General features: G+C 40.5%; 1 protein-coding gene across 1 annotated transcript in view; it reads left to right on the top strand.

Annotated features, from left to right (window-relative positions):
• Nucleotides 1-340: 340 nt before the first annotated feature.
• Nucleotides 341-23,463, top strand: part of LOC106935940 (cGMP-dependent protein kinase 1-like) — a 44,418-nt gene continuing 21,295 nt past the window's right edge. Inside the window, exons 1-2 of the mRNA XM_015016678.1 lie at nt 341-1,820; nt 13,446-13,612. Of these exons, the coding sequence (XP_014872164.1) occupies nt 1,501-1,820; nt 13,446-13,612 (487 nt within the window). The 5' untranslated portion in view covers nt 341-1,500. The remainder of the gene's footprint in view (nt 1,821-13,445; nt 13,613-23,463) is intronic.

Raw genomic sequence — 23,463 nt, 5'->3', positions numbered from 1 at the left:
GCAGTTCACTGTAACACCCATCCTTTCTGGCCACGGCTCATTCCTGGTAAATAAACAAATAAAAAATTTTGGTTGGTTTAAGATGAACATTTAGGCAGTTTTTTTTCTTCATCTGTTCATAGAAAACTTTAACTGAAGCTGCACAGGTGAGGATCAGTAGGAGGACAGGTGACGAAAAGGAGCGGAGGCAGCCCAACTTTCCTCCTCCTCCTCCTCTCTCTCTCTCTCTCTCCCTCTCTCTCTCTCTTTCATTCCGCCTCGACCTCCACTTAAGCTCCAACTGTTTCGGATTAAACTGTTCACACTGGAAGTGGATCGGCGCTCCGGACTCCTCCGGACTCGCGGCTCTGCAGCACCTGTTTCCCGGCGTTTGTCCTCTCATCTCCCTAAACATCCAACTTGAGGCTCTTGGCTTCCTGTCTCTCGTTTCCAGGTGGGACTAGAACGCATCTTTTTCTCTTTTTCCCCCTTTTTGTGTGTGTGTGTGTCTCGGGAGTAAAGTGTGCGCTGCTGGATTCCTGCACCTCCGTTTTCACACTTTAATCAAACTGGCGGACGTTTGGTTCCTTATTCTCTGCGTAAAATATTCCAGCGGACATAAACCCGGAGCGGCTCTCCTGTGGGATTATCCTTCTCTCAGACTGACTGTAAACTTTTTTGTGTGTGTGTGTTAGTTGTACTCCGGATTACTCCTCACGTCTTCAGTTTTCTTCTTCATTTCATATATCGAGGGGAATCCTGCATCCAAATTTCTTTTTTTTTTTTTTTTAATGTTTTTTGAATCATGCGGTTTGTTTTGATTGGATTTAATCAACGGGATGGGAAACGTGACACGCAGGAGTATCTATTATTATTTAATCTGTTCCAGACTTTCTCCTAAATCACTGTTCATCACCTGATTCCACCAAACCTCAAATTACCACAACATAAATTAATAATTCCCCCCGGATATCAGATAGTGGAACCAATCCACAAACATTCTCAGATAAGTAAGTAAATAAATAAATAAATCCAATAGAAACTTTGGGAACTGCCTGAAGGCACCGAGGAGGAACACCTGCAGCAATTTTGACAATGTCTGATAAATAAATAAATGGATTTGGACCAAGAGCAAACACAGGTACCCTGACGAGCAATAAAGAAAAAAGAAAATGTTGTTAAAGACTTTTACAAATATGTAACTGGGGTAAAGAGTAAAGAACTCTGGAGTTTCAAAGGTTTTAAGCCAAAAGAAACATTTGGAAAATTCCTGAAAGTCCTTTGTCCTCTGGATGTTCCTGGTAAAATCTGGAAGAGATTTTCACACAGAGAAGTTTCCACACAAAAACCAAATCCTAAAACTCACTGAGATCGTCAACAAGACCTGGCAGGGCAACGATTGAAAGTGAAACGAGCCACTCAAACACTTCTCCCAGGAACCTGGAGATCTCAAAGTGGTCAGGCTGCGGCGGACGCTGAGACTCGGACCTGACGTCCTGCCGGGACCGGCTGAGGGGATCCATGGGAACGCTGCGGGACCTGCAGTACGCTCTGCAGGAGAAGGTCGAGGAGCTGCGGCAGCGCGACGCCCTGATCGACGAGCTGGAGCTGGAGCTGGACCAGAAGGACGAGCTGATCCAGAGGCTGCAGAACGAGCTGGACAAGTACCGCTCGGTGATCCGGCCCGCCACGGCCCAGCAGGTCCAGGCCCAGCAGAACAACCTGGTGCTGCAGCCGGACCAGCAGCGCAGCAAGAGGCAGGCCATCTCCGCCGAACCCACGGCCTTCGACATCAGCGAGCTGTGCCACGTCACGCTGCCGTTCTACCCCAAGAGCCCACAGTAGGTCCTTCACTTCCTCCGGCGGGTTCTGACGCGGTGGGGGGACTTCCTGTTTCCATGTTGGCTGTAGTAGCAGAGGGTTAGAATCATCAGACTGAACAGAACCTCCTTCAGCTGCACCAGAAAACCTCGTAGAACTTGCTCTGTCCGTTTCTAAGCTTCTGTCAGAACTTGTAGAAAGTTCTGCATGTGACAGGAAGTTAACAGAACATCCTGCAGTACACTGAAAAGCACAAAATCTTATCGAGTATTTTTAATTCGCTTCTAGTTTGAATAATTTGATGCACTTAAAATAAGACAAAAAACTAACTTACTAGCAACTTTTCTGCTTGTTTTTGTAGCTTGTTTTTAGTGAATAGTTACTTAATATTGATAAGTAAAGTTAGTAGTTGCACTGGTAGATGTTTGGTCTTATAACAGGACAAGCTCCCGAAGTGAAACAAGCTGCCGGTGGAATTAATACTTTTTATTAGTATTCAGGAATTATTGACTGAAAACAAGCTCATATCTTGCCAAAAAGTTAGTTTTGTCTAATTACAATTGTACTAAGATATTTTGCACTAGAAACTAGACCAAACTTTGTAAGACTTTGTGTTTTTGCAGCGTATACAGGAAGTGTAAATCTTGCCGTAAACAGGGGGAGTTTTTATCCCTTAGCTAGTTTTAAGTCTGCGTTGAACACGCTGGATTTCCTAAGAGTTTACGACCAGAAGATAGACTCTCCCACTGAACATCGGGGTTTTTCGGGGGTGTTTTTTTTAACACTTCTGTTCTCTCGGCTGGCTTTGCACACCGGAGACAAGTGGTTCTCTGCTTTCACCGAGTTTCAAAGCTGTTTTATGTCAGACTGTTCAAGGACGGATTCAACTGTTTCACAGTCAAATAAAAGAAAAAAAAAACTAATCGGCTGTATTACCTGAGTGAAGAACAGGCTTTCAGTGCATGTCAGTCTGGCTTAAATGAGTGACTCTGAGGGTCTTTTGTTTGGCGGGTGAAATCTTTGCGATCAGTTTTGAGGCCCTGCAGCTGCAGCTGCTCATTAGCGACAGGAACGAGTTCTAATGGATCTGCTCTGTTCTGCATTAATGAAGCTTTTCAGCTCTGTTTTGGGGCTGATTGCCGAGCTCTGATCAACATCAGATAAGGCATCGGCTCGAGCAGGCGGCCCTTCGCTCCTTCGGATGAACAAAAACCACTCAAGTCAAACCGTGGTCATGGTCGTCGTTGCTTTTAATGTGCCGCACGATGCCGAACCGAGGTCAGGGCTTCCGGCCGAAGGTTCGTCAGGGAGGGAAATGAGAGAGATGTGTCTGTTAAGACTCCTGCTCCCTGTGCAGCTCAGTGTTTCAGATCATTATCCGCTCCGAGGATTCTCCTCACACACCTGTGCGCAGACGCGTCTCCTGTTCAGCATCCCGTCGTTGAGCTTCAGACGTGCAAAGATCTTGCGAGTTGCCGCATGCGCTCACTCAGATAATTATTTTTAGCTTTTCTCCCGAAAACATGAGCCGGTTTTGTTTTGCGTAAAAAAATAATAATAAAAAAAACAAATAAATAAATAAATAAAAAGAGGATGTACTGATGATGTTCTCCATGAGCTGGAGGAAATCTGAGAGAGTTCGATGTGAGAACTTATGGATTTGCAGAGGGAAGGAAGAGGAAATTGCAAAACCGGGGCAACGGCAAATGATGGGGATTCCTGTTTTCCTCAGTTGCCTTTGAGGTCTACTTCTCCTGATTGGATGATTCATATTTTGTTTCTCAAGGCAACAACACACAAAAAAAGAGAGAAATTGAAATGATTTTCTGCTTTTTTCTTACTAGTATTTTTCTCAGATCGCAGAGGCTTTCATGATCTCCTGATTATCAGCCAGACAGCTTGCCAATCAGGCTTCAGGACGGCTAACAGATGGCTACGGAAAGCCAAGAAGGAACGAACGGTGGCCGAGCCTCAGCTCCAACTCATCAGCTCCGAAATTAAGTTTGAGCTGCAGACGTAGCTCCGCCCTCCGTGATATCCAGGAGGTTGTGATGTTTCCATCCACCAGAACGCCACTGATGCATCTATATATAGCTGGGCCGCACAGTGCAGCAGCAGCGCTCAGTGTTTGGCGTCTCTACATGTAGTGGAGCCGCACAATATCCTGAACTATAATTTGTGCAATGTTGCAGTCAGAAAGGAACAGCTTGGATGCATTATTTAATAGAATATAACATTTCTGGGGCAATGCATTTTAATTCTGTCTGATGACGATATTATTTCCCCACTTGGTTGGACTCTCACTGCTTTTAATGAACAGAACAGAACAGAAATTCTAGATAGAAATTCACAAAAGGTAAACATTAAGCAAAAATAAGGCAAATTTACGACATAAGAAAAGAAAATTGTGGCCTTATTAAAGTAGTTTAGTCAGATTTAAAGAAATATGCAGCAGAGCATGATCATAAAAAGAAACACACAACATGTCCATGTGGTTTCTGCGCATAAGAAAAAGGCGTGCGTGATTGTTGTTGATGGTCTCGTCTCTGTGGTCAGGCGGCATAAACAGGACCATGATTAGGATGATCTGCTGGGATTCTCTGAAGGTCCCATTAATCTGTCAGTGTCATCCGGCTCTTTGGTGGTAAGTTCTGCCGCTTCGACTCTTTGCAGACTGCTAAATGGCGTGCTTTTCTGTCTGCGGCGGCGAGAACAACCAAGCGCGTTGGTTTTTATCTTCCCACACACGGAGGCAGATGACAGGGTTTGTTTCCCATCTCCTCTCCGAGTCTGCAGCCCGCCCGCATGTGTCTGTGTGTTATATGAAAATATAAAGTAATGGAGAAGAGAGAGAGAGAGTGTGTGTGTGTGTGTGTGTGTGTGTGTGTCTGTGTGTGGGCTGTGGACTCCCACCAGCTCTCCTGGTGTCTACAGAGAAGTTAATGATCCACTGAAATTGTTCCCTGATTCGCTGCTGACAGAGTTTGAAGCGATCCACCAGAGTTTGCAGTGATCACCAGCTGCAGAGTGACGTGGGAATCAGAAGGTTTGCAGTTCCTGTTGTTCGACCTTATGGTGGGTCTTTGTTAGTAGCTACTGTGGTTCTCACAGATGTAGAAAAACGTCTTCCAGATACAAGGAAAGACACTCGTTTCCATTTTTAAACGCGTTCCCGCAGCCGTCATGTGACTCCCACTGAGAGAAACTAAAAAGGAAGAAAGCCAACTTCTGTTCTGTGAAAAAAAAAAAAAAAGCATCAAGTAGAACATTGTGAAAAAGTAAAAGAGTCAGTGAATTTAGTCAGTTTCTATGAAATCAGCTATTCAGTCCAGGGTCGGTCCATGGAACATCTCAGGTTTTTGCTTTTTTGTAATGAAATAAAGTCACCTTAAACCCATCATCTCCTGCGGAAAGCTAGAGGTATTAAAGAAGAACTATAACACGTTTGAAGGCTCTCACATTTAATCGACTGTTAAGTGTTTGAGTTGAAAAGCCACAAACTTCATGGTACGGATGTAATTCCCATAATGCTCTCTGTTTTATGGATTAAGTGCTTCTTTGTTATGGAAAATGAACAAGATCTTTGATTCCTTCCAGAGAGCAGTGCACAGAGATCTTAGACATTTCATTAATCAAAATGTGCAAATATTTCTCCATCTTGTTTATTTTGTTCAGTCATACGCAGCACAGACCGAACTCATCTAAGAACAAACAACAAATAGTGCGAAACACTCCAGACTCGCAAGCATTGACAAACCTTAATACAACTGAAAATATATGTTAAAACAACTTAATTTAACATATATTTATATCGACATGTCTCTTGCCATGAATTCAAAGGTCTTTTTTTAATGAAATATTGAGAATATAATCAATAAACAATATTATATATTGCCCTGTTTCTGAAAACAAGTGTTATAATTTATCACCTTCCCATTGGAATTGGTTTTTATGCCACTTTAAGCCTTTTGATTTTTATTTTTTTAATTTTTTTTTTATGAAATCTGATTTGGACTCATTTATTACACAGTAAACTCTGATCAGATGATAGAAATTGATTGCAGTTACACAATATTAGAGAACAAAACACATGAAGTTGCAACAATGATGAAGATAATATGAGCAAGCAGAGTTTAAATGCAAAAAACTGGACATATTCAAATTAGGACGATGATCGTAACGCCTGTATGTTTTCTGGCTAAAAGGCGATTTAAATAGCTGAATGTAAAACTTGACTGAAGCGTCCCCACGGCAGGTATGAATCCATCCATGTTTGGTATAAAATGCCTCTCTAACATAAAGGTTAAGACGAGACGCCAACGGCTCTAAATAACCGGCGGCAGTTCAGCAGTTGCAATATTCACAAAAGTTTGGCGCTGCAGAAGCTTTCGGGTCAAGAGTCGACGTTTGTGTTTCACTCACCAGAAATTCTTTAGAAAAAATTCAAACTGACTGCAGATGCTCATATATATTCTGTAATATATTCCCTCCGAGGGCTGCAAGAGCAAAACGACGTCATTCTGTTTCTGGCTCGACTCATCGGGTCAGAACTTTTTTTGTTTGTGTGTGTGTGTCTGTGTGTGTGTGTGTTGTCTGACAGCTTTAGTGCAGTTGGTCACCAATTTTTAAGTGGGCATGTTTACTATGTGAACAAATGCTGCAGTGGGAGGACTGCGAAGACCTCACATTATGAAATGTCTCAGCCCAAGAAAAAGAAAAAAAAAAAACAACTTTTCTCTTGTTCTTTGCTTCCTCAAGTAAAATAACATCGTTCTCTTTTCTCGCCGAGTACGTTTTTTTTGGCCTTTGTTGGATCCGACCTCGACATTGACGGAGCTTTTTCTGAGGCTCTGCATGTCAACTCGTTCATCTTTCAAAGACAAAAAAAAAGCCTGGAAGTCCTTTTGGGTTTTTTTTTTTTTTTTCATTGAAAGCCAGATTTATGCTTCATGTTGAACCGGTCTGTGTGAGTTTCAGTCGCTTTTGAAGCTTTTTTATTTCGTCTTTTGTCAACGCTTCTTGTATTTACCATTTTAAGCCTGCCTTACAACCTGGCTTCGATTCAGCAGCAAAATATAAACACTGTTTGTATTTTTCACTCCAGTCTTACCATATTCATTAGCAATGTTCTTACAAATTTTAACACTGACTGCCTACAAAATAAACATGTATTGAAAAACAAATTGTAAATATGAACTACAGCCAATGGTGCTGTAAAACAAGCTCAAATACTTCTTATTTGTCTCTGGAAAAAGGGTAAACATCAAAAAATTAAATTTTCTTTACTCTTTCAAGAAAAATGTTTTTTTTAACTGCAAGACATATTTTCTACATAAAATCAAATTTGTTATTTTCTCTTATAAAGCAACAAAAATATATGTATATATATTTTTTATCAGTATTCAAAATCTTTCACAATTTTGCACCATAAACTGAGGCTACACATCTGCTTTAACATGAATTTTTATTTTTATTTTATTTTTTTTACATATTTTCTTTCTTCTATACTCAATGTCCCCTGTGCTGATATTTGATGCTTCTTCTAATTGATTGGCAATAATTTAAATATGTATTTAAATTCTAGCATATGAATCAAACAGACCGCCTGCTGTTCTGTCAGACTCTTGAAACTTTTACGCAGTAAAACTCATCTTAGTCTTTCAGTTCAGCCTCTTCTGTTGACCTGACACCGATAAAAAGTCTAGATCTAATGAATGCAAATCAGCTGCTGTGAGGATTTCACTGATTTTTAGATTTTATTGGTGTTTCTGCCTCTGATTGGCAGATGGTAATGAGCTAATTCCCCCCTGCTTCCCTTTCAAACACTCTGTCAATATAAGTCGACCATGTTTTACAAAATCATCTCTGGTCAGATTTATTTTATTTCCCCTTAGAGTTCCCGTTTCATTTTCAGCAGAATTATTTTGAGTTGATTATTATTATTTTTTTTATCTCTCCTTAATTATTTCCACTCTTAATTCTCTTTTCATAATTTTTCCCTCTCACCCATCTGTTGTTTTGTTCCTCCTGTTTCTATTCTTTCACACTCGTCACCTTCCTCTCCCTCCATCATCCATTTCATTTGTCCTTACACCTTCCCCCTCCCTCTGTGACCAATGCGGCAACGACGTAAGGGTGAGCGCTTCGTCACCACCTTCCATCCAGTCCTCACTGATTTTCCTCCTGAGTCCTGTTCTGTTCATATACAGACACAGAAGTGGGGCCCGCAATATTTTTCTGTCGCCGAAAAAACACCCGGCTCATCTCCGAGAGCTCGTTTCCTCTGCGTATGAATTAAAATGGACCTTATCAAGCAAGTCATAATGGGCGTCTCCCCCCCCACACTCCCCCAAGTTAACGACAAAGTGATATCGCTCAACGTTTCCTCCTGCACCGCAGGGACGCATCTTGTTCGCCTCAGCTCAGAAAAATATTTTATCTGCAAACCTCGACTGGGGATGGAATGTTTCTCCACTGTGTTCGTTTGGTCTGCTGATTGAATTCGGGAGGTAACGCCGCAACTTCTCCTGTTTGAAGTTTCTAAAGAAAATCTATTAGAAAATACTGAACTTTGGTCCTGATTTACTCGCGTGTTCATATGTAGGTCTACTGAAACTTGGAGGATAATTTATAGTCACGTCCATCTCATGCATTTCTTGTTTTGCTTTTACAAAAACTAAATGGAAATCATTCAGCAGCTGCCAGGCAGTGATGATCATTCGTGGTTGCCTGAACTTGGGATTTCAGGCAGCCATTAGCATGGTGCTTGTGGCAGAACCGTGCTGCAAGCAATACAAATAAGTCAACGCAACTCTTTGGGCAACGCAGTTGCTCCCTCCATCACTTGCCACAACCAATAGGATTGCACCACATGGCTGTCATCAAACGCTGAGCCACGCTTCACCGCTAATCACTCATTTTTAGTTTTACTAATTAATTATTCTACCCTTTGTTTTTACCAGGTAGGCTGATTAAGAACAGATTCTCATTTTCAACAGCGACCTGTTCTGGAAACATAAAAACTTCACGCCACAGAATATCGTACAGCAGAAACGCGACGAACATCATAAAACAAACAACCAAACCAAAATGACACAACTGCCTACATGTACCGTATCCACATGACAAGCCAACTGCTTGAAAAGCAGGAACATCGATCACTTACTTTATGGATTTTACTGAGTTTATAAAGCTTATGCTGACGTTAAGCTGTAGTGTTTTTTTTTTTTTTGCAAGTTGTTCCAATCCAAAGGCGAAAGGCGAATTTGATTGGGCATCATATGGTTTGGTGTTGATGCTAATCAGTTTTGCTAAAAAGAACCCCAAATTAAATAGTGATTTTAGGGTTCTGCATTAAAACAATTCTCCTATTGTACACTTATTTTAGCTACCTGATGCTTAAATTTACATTTCACAACCAAAAAAAAAAAAAAAATCTATTTCTCCTGCCTTTAATAATCCAATAATGCTCCTTTACACTGAAATCAAATTTTTGTAGCAACTTAACGCAGCTTTGTAAGTCTGACTAAACTGTAGGTGTTTTTGGATTAAACCCTGAGTGGGCTATTTAAATGTTAGCAGATTTTTTTTTGGATATCATTCAGCAGCTGCCAGCCAGTGAGGATCTATGTCGCATTCACCATCTTCCTTCCACTCACTTTGTCTCTTTCAGTCCATTTCAATAAAACTGAGCCCTCCACTCTCGACAGGAAGGAAAACCTTTGGCTCTGCTGGCTGAGAAAGAGAGAGAGAGAGAGAGACATCCTTCTCCTCCTCTTTAGATTCTGTATGACGACGACGACGGCTCAGCTGCTCGGTATTATTTGCATCTAGAGGGTAGAGCTGCTCATCTAAGCAACCAAGTCACAGTCCAGAGTTTATAGAAGACCCAAGTGATTGAAAAATTTGAAAACCAGACATCGTTGGAGGAGACAATAAAACAACAACAATAAAACAAAGCAACTATGGAGCCATTAAGAGAAGAAATGATGACACTGTTTAAGTGCCCCTGTTGGGAGACGATGGCTCCGAACACCAGGAGGCAGTAAAGAACATAACATGTTCTGGGGACTACCTGGAGCCTCAGGCGGGATATGATTTAGGGGCCCGTCTTCCTGTTAAGAACATCAGCACCACTAATCAGTACAGATGTGGTAGAATCTGGTAGACGGGTCCCAGTTCAATTGACTAAGATAACAAAAAAAACAAAAAAACAATCACTGATAATTGATTATTGACAGGTATTTTGGTACAAACTGAGCTGAAACTCGCAGCCTCACACTGTCGCCATGGTAACGCAACAATCGAACTATGAAGGCGACTCTTTGCACTTTTACAAAGTAAACTTGGCAATTTAATCTTAGATGTAAATGTCAAGCAATTTAATTCGTCTCTGCTGAAACAGTTAAATCAAAATTAATGACGTTCTCGTTCTCGATAAACAAATGTCTGGGGGCGGAGGGGCCCTGGGTGGCTTTTTAGCTCGTTTTGTCTTGGACGAGATTTGTTGTCAATTCATTCCTCTGTGGAACAAGGAGATCACTGACGCAACATTAAATAAATCCACATTGAAAAGTTGAGAGATAAAAACAAAAACAAAAACAAAAAACTAAACATAAAGCCCTCCTGGGAAGTGCAGAAACAAATGTAAAAAAGAAATTATGACCCGTTTGCTGATCCAAAATTATTATTATTATTATTATATAGGTTGTTTTTTAGTTAGATTTTATATTATGATTTACCTTATAGGTTATATAAAGGCTCTGTCTTTGAATGTCTTTTAAATATTGGTGTCCTTTTGGTGATGTTCTTTGTAAAATAGCACGTGAAAGACTTTTTACATGTTTTTTTAGAGTGGCAGTATTTTGATTTTGGGTGGTTTCGAGATAGCAGTGTGATCGATTTAGTGCACAAAGCCTTACTGTGTTTTGAATTCCAGTCAGAATCTCCTCCTGTGCAAACAGAACTTGTGCAGATTGTGATAAAGTCACGGATGAAGTCTTGCACAGTCAGACTTGGGGTTAAAGTATGGTGCAGTTAGCACATACCTCATAGTGAAAAGCATTCTGGGAATGTTTTATAACAGAACTCAGTCAAAGAAACAAGAAAGAATCAGCAGAGCGGAGTCATGATTTCACGATGAAGAGTGTTTTTCAGTTTACAACAGTGAGAGGAACAGGTTAAGGACAGAGTATCAGAGCTTTGTAATGCGACTGTAAGTGTTTTCAGTTATTCAGCATTTGTCTAAGGCTAAAAGCTGCATTTCGCAAAGTTAAGGCATCAACCTGATAAGACATCCTCGTCGAACACAAGAGTTGATGTCGATGTCGCTCCCAATTGTTGCATCATGTTGGACCTCGTATGCAGGTTCTGCTTTATATCTTCTATCTGTCTGCACTTTGGACAATAAAAACCTTCAGCTCAAGCATGCTACTGTATTCACAGTTAATTAACCAAACACCAAACATCTGAAACGTTTCACAACTCCTTCTTTGTCCAACGTTTTGTAAAACACGTTGCAGACACGCTCGGTTTTCTTGTGATCTTTTTTTTTTTTTCTTATCTGCGTGAACGCAGCGGGTTTTATTCAGTGACATCCGTTTCTTCCATGCTTTGCAACTTAGATTGTATCCCAGAAACTAGAACATCTCCTGACAGTTTTGTGAGATACTCATCAGCTCGGGTCCCGATAATTCCTCCTTTGCCCAGAGGCGCCGCGCCGTTTGTAAGATCAATCTGAGCCGGAGGACGTTTTGAATGAATCGGCTGTCTGTTCTACACCACCCGGCTGCCATTGATCAGGCGCGCGGTTTCAGTGTTTACGAGCTTGGAGATGACAAATGATCAAACCTGCAGAAAATAACTTCGGCTGTTTGATAAAAGACGGAGCTGAAGCCGCCTCCCTCGCGCAGATGCTCACACTGTCAAAAAGAAGCGTGAAGACAACTGCAGACAGGAGAGTTAATTAAACACCGAGCGTTTCAGATGAAGGTTCCTCTGGAGCTTCGATGGGATAGAGTAGAAACACAATCTTGAGTGTCTAGGAGGACAAACCATTGTTTTATAACAACATTCTAAATATTTCCAGGTCGCATTTACAAATCAAGTTAATTTAACATTTTTAGAGAAATGGACTGAAGTTATTTAATTGTGGAAATATGGGGAATTCAAGATTCTGCAGTCGGATCCAAGACTTTCTGACGTGAACTTGTCCCATTTCAGAGTATTTTTCGGTTTCTTTTTAGGTATTTTACTACATTTTTTTAATTTTATGGGTCAATCAAAGAACTTTAGATACTTTTTTCCCCATTTATTTAACCTTTATTTTACCAGAGTAAAATCCCATTAAGGTAAAAAACAAAACAAAAAAGGGAGTCCTGGCCAAGGGGCAGCAACAAATATAACACATAAAGTTACACAGTTTATAGAAAATGATAAGCTATGAGAAGCAGGTAAATGTCAATCTATCAGCGTCAAATGCTTTTACTTTGGATGAATTCAGCTGATTTTAAAGTTTCCTGAAATAAGCTCCAGGATAACGGAGCGGCAGACTGAACAGAAGCTTCTGTGCAGGAACAAAAAGAAACAGCAATTTGTGCGAGCGAAGAAATTAAGAGTCAGAATTTCTCTCAGTGCAATTTGAGCACAGATATCGGCCAGCAGGAGTCTAAGTGATGCCCTGGAAATGAAAGTTAACAGATGGGAGAAGCTCTCCATAATCTGGCACAGACATAAGAGTTGCAGAGACACAAGGCTTTTTTTTAGCAATATATGCTAAACCCAATTTAGTTTGAAAGTAAAAGTCCGACTTTTCACGAGATTTCCCACATTGGGTTTGAAAATGAGGGAGTCATTGATCAAAATCCCCAGATATTTATATGTGTGAACCTGCTTTATTTCATTTCCACTGGAAAAGAACAATGGGATATTTTGGTGGGCCTCTGTATCCGGAAAAATAAATCTATTAAGAACAATTTTTCATAGTAAGAAAGAGCATTAGATAGCAACAAAGTCTTTCTATAATAGTTCAACAGCCTGAGTAGGAATGGATCCAGTGCGATAAATTACTGTATCATCTGCATAGAAATGCAAAGTCACATCAGACACTTTCTGCCCCAATTCGTTTATATGAATTACGAATAGAAGAGGGCCTAATATAGATCCCTGCGGAACTCCTTATGAACTACTACAGCTTCAGAACAAACGATCATATTTAATACATTGTGTCCAATTTCTGAGATAAATTTTTAACCAAGCAAAGGCTTGTGCCTGGCTACCAGAACGTTGCAGTTTACAGTACCAAAAGCTTTGAACAAATCCACAAAAAGAGACGTGCAGCACAATGTTATTGTTAGTTAAGAACAATTATGTCGTTAACCACCTTCAACTCAGCTGTTATGGAATTATGCTTGTTTTTAAAGAAAGATTGGGAGGATGAGGTGATAATATTGGCAGATTAAAATTCCTTAACTTGTAGAATTAGTGCCAGCACTGAAAGATTAGATATAGGCCTAATATTTGTTAAAATGGTTGGTTGATTGATTGGCTGGATGGATGAGTGAGTGAATGAATAGATTGATTGACTTTATCCTGACTATTTCTTGTAGATATTTCAGTTGTTTTTCTCTCCCTCCTCTTCTTCTCAGGTCAAAGGAGCTGATAAAGGAAGCCATCTTGGACAATGACTTCATGAAGAACCTGGAGCTCTCTCAGATCCAGGAGATTGTGGACTGTATGTACCCGGTGGATTATGGGAAGGACGCCTGTATCATAAAGGAAGGAGATGTGGGCTCACTGGTGTTCGTCATGGAAGGTGAGAGCAAGAACACAGGCTGGATTCCCGAGATGGGAATCGGTCTAAAAGAGTTATCTGAGATGGATTTTATAGACAAGAACAGAAGGCTTTAGGGTTTTATCTCTGTCTCTTCCAAATGGTTCAATTTTAATCTATTTCTTGTGTTTCCCTCTGTACCTAATTCGCTTCTCCTTTGTACCTCCGTCTATCTGTACCTTATTTGTATCCCGTTGTGTCTCTACCTCCATCTTCCTTTGCTTACGTTCTTCTGTCTTTACCTCCTTTGTGCCTCCTTCTGTTTCTACCTAGTTCTACCTGCCTGTCCTTTTGCTTTGACATCAACCTAGAGAAGAATCCCGAGTTCCAGCTCTTAGATAATAAAATCCAACACCTTGCGTATTTTTTAGCTCAGTGTGTTGCTTCAATCCAGACCATTCTCTAATAGGTCTTGGACAGCTTCATCTGGGATGTGAAACACGATAAATTTTATGTTTGACATGAAACCTTGCGACCGACTAGAATCCCTACACAAAAACAGAACAGTTTGCATTGTTCTTGCTGTCTGTGCCATAGAGGGACTGGAGGTTTCATCGCGGCTGAATGGGAAACAAGTTCGGTAAAGGTTCATTTAGTGTTCCTTCAGAGTTTTTGGACACGGGAAACATTCAGCAAAATTAATGAATCCGTATGACCTGCAAAAGGCAAAGTAGCCTTCTCTTTAATGAGCCTCTGGTTGAAGCAGGAAGTTTATCTCAAAGGTCGGTTTAATCCTCACTGCTGAACATTTACTGCTGCTGGCTTTCTTTTGGCAACGCTGAACGGTTACTAGTTCCTCTGTTGCTGTCATCCGCTTTGTACAACCTTCAAAATGGAAATGAGTTTCTTTTTTTATTATTACTATTGAGCTGCCGCTGGTGTCAGAAACAAGATATAATTATGTTTTTCTTCCTTCAGCTGGAAGGTTGGTTAGAAACTGGTCCCTGCTCTCTTTTGCCTGTTGATGGAGATGAAGAGTGAAGCAAATGACTCGTTCTCCTGCAGCGTTGCTGCGGATGCAAAATGTGTCATCGCTTCCAGCTGAGACGATGCACAGCCAGTCAGCTTGCCACAAAGACAGAAGATTTTCCCCTGTAGCGACAGACTTTTAGAAAACCTAGAACAGGAAATGTAGTGGGAATGTTGGAACTCTGATTAATTTGTAAAGAGCTCTAGAAAAATACGACGCTACGATGAGAAGTCCGCCGTAAGTTCCTGCTGTCTGTGTGCAGAGCTGAACAATGGGTGCGTCTGATGCTGCCCTTTCTTCCGGTTAATATTTAGGAGGTGAAATGCTGTGTCCATGACAACAGACTTTATGAATTTGTGGTTTATCAGATAGCGCTCTGCTTTGCTTGGCTGTGCTGCAGTTTTCATCAACAGGCGGATGCAGTGTTTGGACTCCAAACTCAGGTCAAACTCAGGAAAGTTGACCTGAAAGAGTGACGATAAGAAATGATTACATTTTCTAATATCTTGAGGACAGCCGCTTCAATATTTCTGGTATTTTCTCCTATAATTCCTACTGTGTGGCTCTTTGCATCCCTTCTTGGATGGACAGTGAAGTTAGTATGTCGGACAAAAACTATACATGGTTGCCTTGGCTTAAAAAATGATTTGAGCTGAATCTTCCTTCACTCCTGACATTTTATTCCTCCTCTGTAATTCATCTATCTTGATCATCCTTTGACCAACCTCAATGTTTTGTCATATTTTCAATAAATATTCCAAATAAGTTAACAAAAAAATGCTGATGAACTTTAACCATCCTTATGCTCCATAAATAAGTGTCTTTGAAGAATTTGTTACCTACCAATTAACAGTATACAGTATATTTTGTTGGTAGCCCAACAAGCATTTTTGGCACTAGGGTGAAGAGTAGGAAAATTAGATCTAGCCTCGTTATTATTACGCACCATGTCGTTAGGACCTTTGCGTCTACCCCCTAGTGGGCAACATTTACAGAAAGCGGTGGAGGGTAAGACAGAGACGGAGGTGGACGGTCGACATCAGGGATCGGACGAGAAGATCTGTGGGAGAATGGACGGCCATCGCCAGAGAAAGAAGAGAGTGGAAAGCAGTGGTGGAACCAGCATCTATTGTCCCCGACCCTCAACAATGAGGATGCGACTAGACAAGACTACGATTCCTCTTAGTTTTGCAGTTTGCAGATTCACCGGGTCACATTCTTGAGTTGGAATCATATGGATTGTGTGATCAGTGTGTGGATTGGAGCAGCAGTAAATGACCAGAAGGTCCTTATGACCAGAAGGTAAAAAACTAAAAAAAAGAACAGTTACAGTCAGGTCCCTCTCCACCTCTGGATGGATTTTATTGACATGACATCTACATTTAAACATCTGAGACGTATTGTGATATAAGTGCAGTCTGCAATACAAGCAGAAGCTTTTGCCCATGTTGGTCTCTTTCCCCTCTGCTGGAGGAACACGATGGGATGAGAACTGGGAGGGGCTCCGAGATCAAACCCGGAGCCTCTCCGGCTTTTCTCCATTACTACGCTCAGCTCGTTTGTTATATTTATAGCCGGATTTGAGGTCAGTGTTTTACATAAGAATCCCGTTCGGTAACGTGATCCTCCCACTGAAAACGTGCCGTGATGCTGGTGTCGTACTGGATCTGCAGTCGGGAGACGTTTAAGATTTCACACATCTGGAGGAATGAACGGTGTGCCGTTACCGTCTCGACAGAACAGAGAGGACCTCTTCAGGGGGAAGACACTGATTGAATACATTCGAACTGCAGGAGATTCCTGTTGAAACGTCGTCCCTCAGTCACACTTGGATATGTTCTATTATGAAGACGCTGTGAGGATAAATTTAGCTCCACCTCCTCATTAGAGTCCACCTGACCTTTTCAGAGCAGCTGTAGGTCTGCCTGTGTCTTCAGGTCCTTTCAAACCTTTTGTGGCGTAGTGGCGCTGGACTACACTGAGAGCCGACAACAATCCTCCAGATGGCTGGTCCCGTGTTGGTAGGCGGCAGCGTGCGGTGTGCAAAATAACCAATGACATTTATGTCCAAAAAAAAAAAACCTGCTGGGTGAATAACACACACGCTGAGTCTAAGAGCACGTCCTCACAATGTGAGAGGCGTCTTTTCTGTCGGGTTTTATATTAGAGCCAGATTAGATAATTATCTAATCAATGTTAAAGGAACTGGTTTTCGAGAGGAGTCTGCTGTGGGCGGATGAAGTTCAAAACAGACACATTTTTTTGAATGCGTTATATCTATGTGTGCATGTAGCTTTGTTTGTCTATCTTCGTCAGGACTTGTGCTATTGTTTGACTCTGTGAGTACCTTTTTTTTTTTCCAGTGTTTGAACCAGTTTTAGATCAGACCTCCTGATCATTTGAACTCCGCCTCCACCTGGACTGTGTTGCGTTTCAAACTAAATGTTAAAACCAAATGGCCTTGCCTGAATAGACTCTGGGTAGGAACATGTACTGAAGCACACTCTCACTACTTGCCTGACAACAGGTTATGAGAAAGGTCTAATCGTTTTTCTTTATATTATTTTTACAACTTAATAGATTATTCAAAGAGATCATCATATTGATCCATTAAAAAAAAAGAAAATTACTACCACATTGTCCATAACGTCAGACGGAAACAAAAATCTCTCTAGATGAAATTCTGACATAACTTGCTCATTCCTTTCTCTATCTACTTAACCAAAGCAGCTACATGAATAAAAGCTTTTTTTTTTTTTTTTTTTAGATAAAGGTTGTCTCTTTAGATTTGGATGCAGAAATACAATTCTGTGCATCCTTTATTTCCTTATTTATCATCAAATAATGGTCGCTCATCCATCGGCAAGGTTTGTTATATCCTGTTATTAGATATATCAGTCTGGAAGTTTAGCATTGTGACAGGAATATTTTGAATATTTCCCACTGTTGTGTTCACTGAAGCAGTGACTTTCTATGGAGGACATTTTGATATTTTGCCAATAATGTATTTGACCTAAAACAACTTATTATATTGCTTAGAGAGATAGTTGGATCTATGGAAAATTTCAGAGCTGAAGTAATTGTTTGAATAACAACATATTTAGCATCAAACATGAGGTATAATGAACACATCTGATGAAGTATCGATTCCCTTGGTTTAGGCATACCTGAAGGAGTCAGAATTTTACTATGACACCTAAACCCAACATATTAGTGGGTCAACATCAACATTTAATAAATCTATTAAAGTATATATTCCATACTATGAGGTTCATTGTGAATGCCTCCCAGCCCCTTGATGTCACTGACATAATGTCAAATCAATAGGACTGATCTAGAAGAGCTAGAAAAACTGAAAAAACATGATTGTTATTAAATTCCGATGAAGGACAGGTGTACCACACGACTGTGTACACGAACCACTTCTGTTCTCAAATGTACAAATGAACACAGAGAGATGAGCGGGGGAAGATAAGATAGTCAGAACACCGGGAGAGCAACTAACACGTGAGAGCGGGCGGCACAATCCGGGATATTTACGGGAAAATTATAATACGTGCTTGGTCAGAATATGATAGAAATAAGTATGAAAACTAATAACTTACCGAACAAGGTATATTTCCATGGGTTTCATGTGAAATACATAAGTGTCGTTTCCTGACTGCAGAAATCCCAATGCAATCCGGGTTGGGAAGTTACGTCACTCGGCAGAAAATACATATTTTCCAAATGAAAGTACTTCTTGGACTTTTATTTAAGTATTATTCTCCTTTGACATACATTTACATCACGTTAGAATAAATGCAATGCAGATTATTCAGGAAAGGAAATGAGAAAAATCGGACATATAACCATTATTTGAATGGAGAGGATAATGTTTGGCCGGGCGTGGAGCCCCCTACTGGCTAAATAAGGTATTGAAGCTAGTAACCGTATTTTTAAACGTCGCACACGGACGTTCAGATGCAGACTTTCTAAAAGGACAAAAGTAAAGATTTTGTCAAAAAATATTAACCACCATAAAGGTTTTAAAGATATTAAAATTGATTAAATAAAATTACAGCAGAAATATAGTTTTTCTTTCATAATGCGCGAAAGTTCGGAGCGAAAGTCAAGTCCGAACATTTGACGTTCGACTTTCAGAGGACGTTCGGCCGACGTAGTCTTAACATTTGCTTGCTAGCTGGGTACGTGAGTACGGCGGGAACGGGGGAGTAAAAAAACAAAACGGTAGCTTCTCGGTCAAAACGGGAGACTTGACAGGTGTGCGCCGATCAGAGTGAAAAGGTTCCAGCTGCAGGATTTATACTCCTGGCTCTTTATTTGCTTTGTGTTAAACATGGTGAATTAATGTAGATTTTGCGCCCACCAGTGCTGAATGCTCTCTGTCGCCGTGGATCCTTACAGACCTGCGTTTCAGGAGCAGGGACGGAAGTTTAGGGAGCACGAGGGGGCGCAGATGGCGGCTAAATATAAAGACTTCTGTCACAGGAAGAGGAAGTGATTCCCCCCCCCCCCCCCCAAAAAAAAAAAAACAGCACGAAAAAGATGAGGTTGGTATCTTATGTTGAGTGGGTGTGTGTGTGGGTGTGTGTGTGTATTTGTGTGTGAATGTGTAAACATTACAAACATGATCCTCATTGCTTTGGCAGAAGAAACAGATGCAGCAGTTTTGTCTCATGATGTCACACACACAGAGAGAGCTTTGTGGTGAATGCGGTTGCTTAGCAACATGTTGGCTAATCATTTTACTATTGGAAATTACAAATTTGGAATCAGTTATTTAAAACTAAAGCAAAAAGAAAAAAAACACACAGTGAGGCAGGGAGAGTGGCGAGAATGAAACCATGAGACAAAAAGAAAACCGAATGCATTCAAAATAATCAGAAAAAAACATTAGAAAATAATGTGTAAATTCAATTAAGTCCAAAAATGTCCTCCATAGAAACATCAAAAACTCAAAACTTTTAGGTGAGAGAAATGTTACAGTCCGAAAACGCAGAGTATTATTCATCCACAGTTCATGTCAAATGATCCGTTCATTGTTTTGTGTCACGGCATGAGACTGCATGGTAGACAAAAAAAATAAAATAAAATAGAAGATATGAAGGAATCTGTGACAGCTCAGCAAAGATGTGAGAAAAGTGCAGGAACAGATAACATCATGATAACATCATCCAGGCTACTGTCTTTGAGCTGAGTGAGATCAGATTAAGGCAGCTGATATTAAGCTTAAATAAGATCCAAATTTTACCAAAATGAATCGTATGGCTTTTAAAAAACTATGTTCAGTGACTGAATTTCTGCAAAGGATGCAACTAATCACAGGTAAGAGTACATTTAAAAAAAACATAACTGTGGTTGAGTGATTATGTAATCTACCATCAATTAATAAAAAAAACCTAATTAATCAAATTAACAAATCAATTAAAACTATTCCAGCTAGTCACAATGAAAATATGTATTTTATACATAATGTATAAGTGAACAATGAACAATAAATTTGAAGCTAAACAATAACAATTTAGTGGAGTTAATTTTCTTCATAAAAAGACTGAATCCCGTGACTACACATAGGATATAAATTTAAGAATATAATTTTAATTAAATATTCGGCAATATCATGGAAAGGAAAATGGTTAGTTATCAAAATGATTTTCTAAATTCTTTTCAACAAACCGTGTCAATAAATACGAAAGATTTTCAGAAACGTTGACTGATAACCTTTTCTTGTATGTCGTTGGGCTTTATTGTTTTTTTATTACGAATAAGTATACTCTCAAGTTGTTATTAGGTTATTACTACAATATTTAGCAGAGTTTCACTAAAATTCAGCACAAATGAAACAAATTGCTTACAAATTGATTTCCTGTATCTTTAATTCCCCCCATTATCGCCCTGAGTTTCTCTCCCTTATTATCCTGTTACCCAATCAGAGTAATTATGTTGACATATTTAATCACCCGACCGTTGCTTTTGTGAATATGCTATTTGCTGCAGAATTATTTCCAAATCTGTCATCAGTGAATCCGGCAGGAGGATCCTGACAGAGCCTCGGTGTTTTACAGTTTGCAGCAGAGCCTCTGAAGGTTAACTGGTTCTCCGCTTTGTTCAGACGATCTTCTTTCAGGCCGAGAAGCTGCCGTTACCTGCGACGAAAGCAGGAATTAATTTTCACTCCAGCTAACGAGACGCAGCGCTTAGCGGCTCACTGCTGTCGGCCGTCGTTCTGAAAGCTCTCCCTCTGCTGTAATGAGCTCCTGAAGCCTCAGCCGCTGTGCTTTTCTTCCTTACAGTGATTACAGGAACAGAGACATGAGCGGAGGAGGTCTCACTCTGATCTGCGTTTGTTTGTCGTGGTGAGAGCAGTTGAGGCTCCTTACATGGATAAGTGATTACACACACACACGCGTGCACGCACACACTGCTTCGGGCTTTCCGGAGCAGCAAACAGATTGTGTTTCAAACGTCAAGCCAGAATCTAGCAGCTGCTTCTGTGACTCACCTGGATCCGAGTTCTGGCTGAATCACTAAAAACAAATTCGTCTGATCGAGTAAAAGATGTGTATCTGTTAAGCAGGTCTGTGGGTCAAACCCATTCGGATTATTACAGACTAGGGCTGAAATGATTAATCAGATTAATTGTGATGAAATGATTGTTGACATAATCATCAACTTTTATGGTAATTGGTTAATTGTTAACCATAAAAGGCCATTTGCTGAAAGAACAACATACCCGGAGTAGTAATTACGTCAAAACTATACAGGAAATATACTGATTTAGCATTTAAGATCAACTTTGTCTGTAAATATATTCTAGCCAGAACCCCTCAAAGGTCCTAGTTTTAGTTTAGCTTCTTTAAAAAAAAAAAAAAAACTTCAATCCAAATAAATATTCAAAATATTATCCCTACACTATACAGCTTCATACATTGATGATGCCAGAAGCGTACACTTTGTTTATTCGCATCGTTTAATGTATTTCTAACACCATATTAAAAAGATTTAAGTGGTTAAATATAAAATCTGCAGAATGTGCACATCAAGCGTGAAACCACTCAAACAATGTGTAATTTACTCGTATTTCAAGCTTTCCACTGGGTCAGAGTCATGCGTACAGTCACATTGTTACATTTGGTTGTAGGCATTAGCGTTCACTGTGGCTGTTAAAGAAAAAAAAAGAAGAAAAAATCTCACATCAGACTCCACAGAATGTCCCCCCCCCTCTTTTCCATAGAGAAGGTGGACAGAGTGATAGAGCAGCAAAAGGACAAGTGTGGGCGCACGTTTCAGTTCAGCCTGGCAGAAGTCAAACTCTCAGTCGGTGTAGCAATTACTGAGAGATTTGACTGGCCATGCAGCTGTTACAGTAAGTGATGGGGAAAATCGTTCAAATGCTACAGCTAATAGCATGCACCGCCGTGCCGATTTTTTTCTGATAACTGCCTTCTGTTAAAGTACGGAACGTTTGAGGAATGCTGTGGATTTTAATTGAAGAGAAACATAAACAGGAGCTCAAACTCCTGTTTGTGGTTTTTTAGGCTGCTTGTAAATTCCGATTTCAGTCCTGTTATTCATCTGGCCTAACCAAACGACCAGACCGAGACCCGCTTTTTGAGTCGATCCCAGTCTGCTTTCAAACAAACTCTGGTGCGGATCACTTCTGGTGTGAACACAGACCAGCCTCCATGTAGTTTTGGACTTTATGAGCCACTATTGCCGGGCAGTTGCTAGCGCTACCGCTGATAAAACCGAAGCCGTACCTGATCTGCCGTTTTCTGCACGTTGTCTCTTTTTGCTCGCAGCTTCCGTTTTTACAGATGGCTTTGCAAAATTAGAAATATCCCATGGTAGAACCAGCGTACGAATGAGCTGCTAATTACATTCAAAATGATATTACAATGTAATTGTGCACAACAAAAACACAGCAAGTAATTTCTGACAAATGGGAGCAACGATCGTCACCCACGTGGCTGTGTTTGCAGTGAAAGAAAGCAACAAAAAAGTCTGCTTTTGGTCCAAAACAAACAAGGGACCAAAGCAGACTTTCCTGGTGGGAACACATCCTCAGGTGAAATAATTCGGTTCTCGCAGAGGGTTTAGACTAGCAGCCAAACACAGACAAGGGAGGAAGGAATAGACGTCTCGGCATTCCTTTTTCCTTCTAAAGGAACTTTTCTTTAAAATATAAATGAGCTGATTTTTCACTGAAACTTCTAGAAGAGCCATATTTAACATGCGATGACTTAGCAATGTGTTCGCTGGCTTGAAAACAGGAGGAGACGCTGCTGCAGGGCTGCAGTCCAAACCTCTCACCTTGCGCAGCTCCTGATCCTTCTCTTCTATTTCTGTTTCTTGTTGCTCTTTTCTTCCTTTCTTCCGCTGTCGGGCTGAAATCAGCAGAAGCAGTTGCGTGTTTCCAGTTCTGTTAGATTTTTGTTCTGGGATCGTGAGACTAATAAACAGAAGACTCTCAATCACACAGAAAACTGTGTGCACAGTCACAGTTGGGCTTAAAGAGATTAAGGCACTGGGCACCAACACAAGCAGTAGCAGTTAACAGTTTGAGTCGTTAAGCCCAAAATAATCTCAGTCTGATATTTCTAATATAAACATACAGTAAACATGATCACGGATGAATACTGCAGCAGTTAATTTATTCTCGTTCAGCACTTCCAGAGACAATCAAACAAGGGTTGCTGTAACCATGTTTACTGTGAATTCATACTGATGTTATTATAGCTGTTGTGTTTCCCCAAAGACCAGTTCTGACTGTTAGAAATGTTGAAAGACGATCCAGTCTGATCCATTTACCGACTTTTCTTTATTCTTTGGATCCTTAGTCCTTCAGCTACTGGAGGAT

This window comes from Poecilia latipinna, unplaced genomic scaffold (genome assembly GCF_001443285.1).
Source record: "Poecilia latipinna isolate Pla-1442-1.1 unplaced genomic scaffold, P_latipinna-1.0 Scaffold2047, whole genome shotgun sequence".
Lineage (NCBI taxonomy): Eukaryota > Metazoa > Chordata > Actinopteri > Cyprinodontiformes > Poeciliidae > Poecilia > Poecilia latipinna.
The sequence above is the reverse complement of the archived record's forward strand: the minus strand, read 5'-3'. Positions and strand labels throughout refer to the sequence as shown.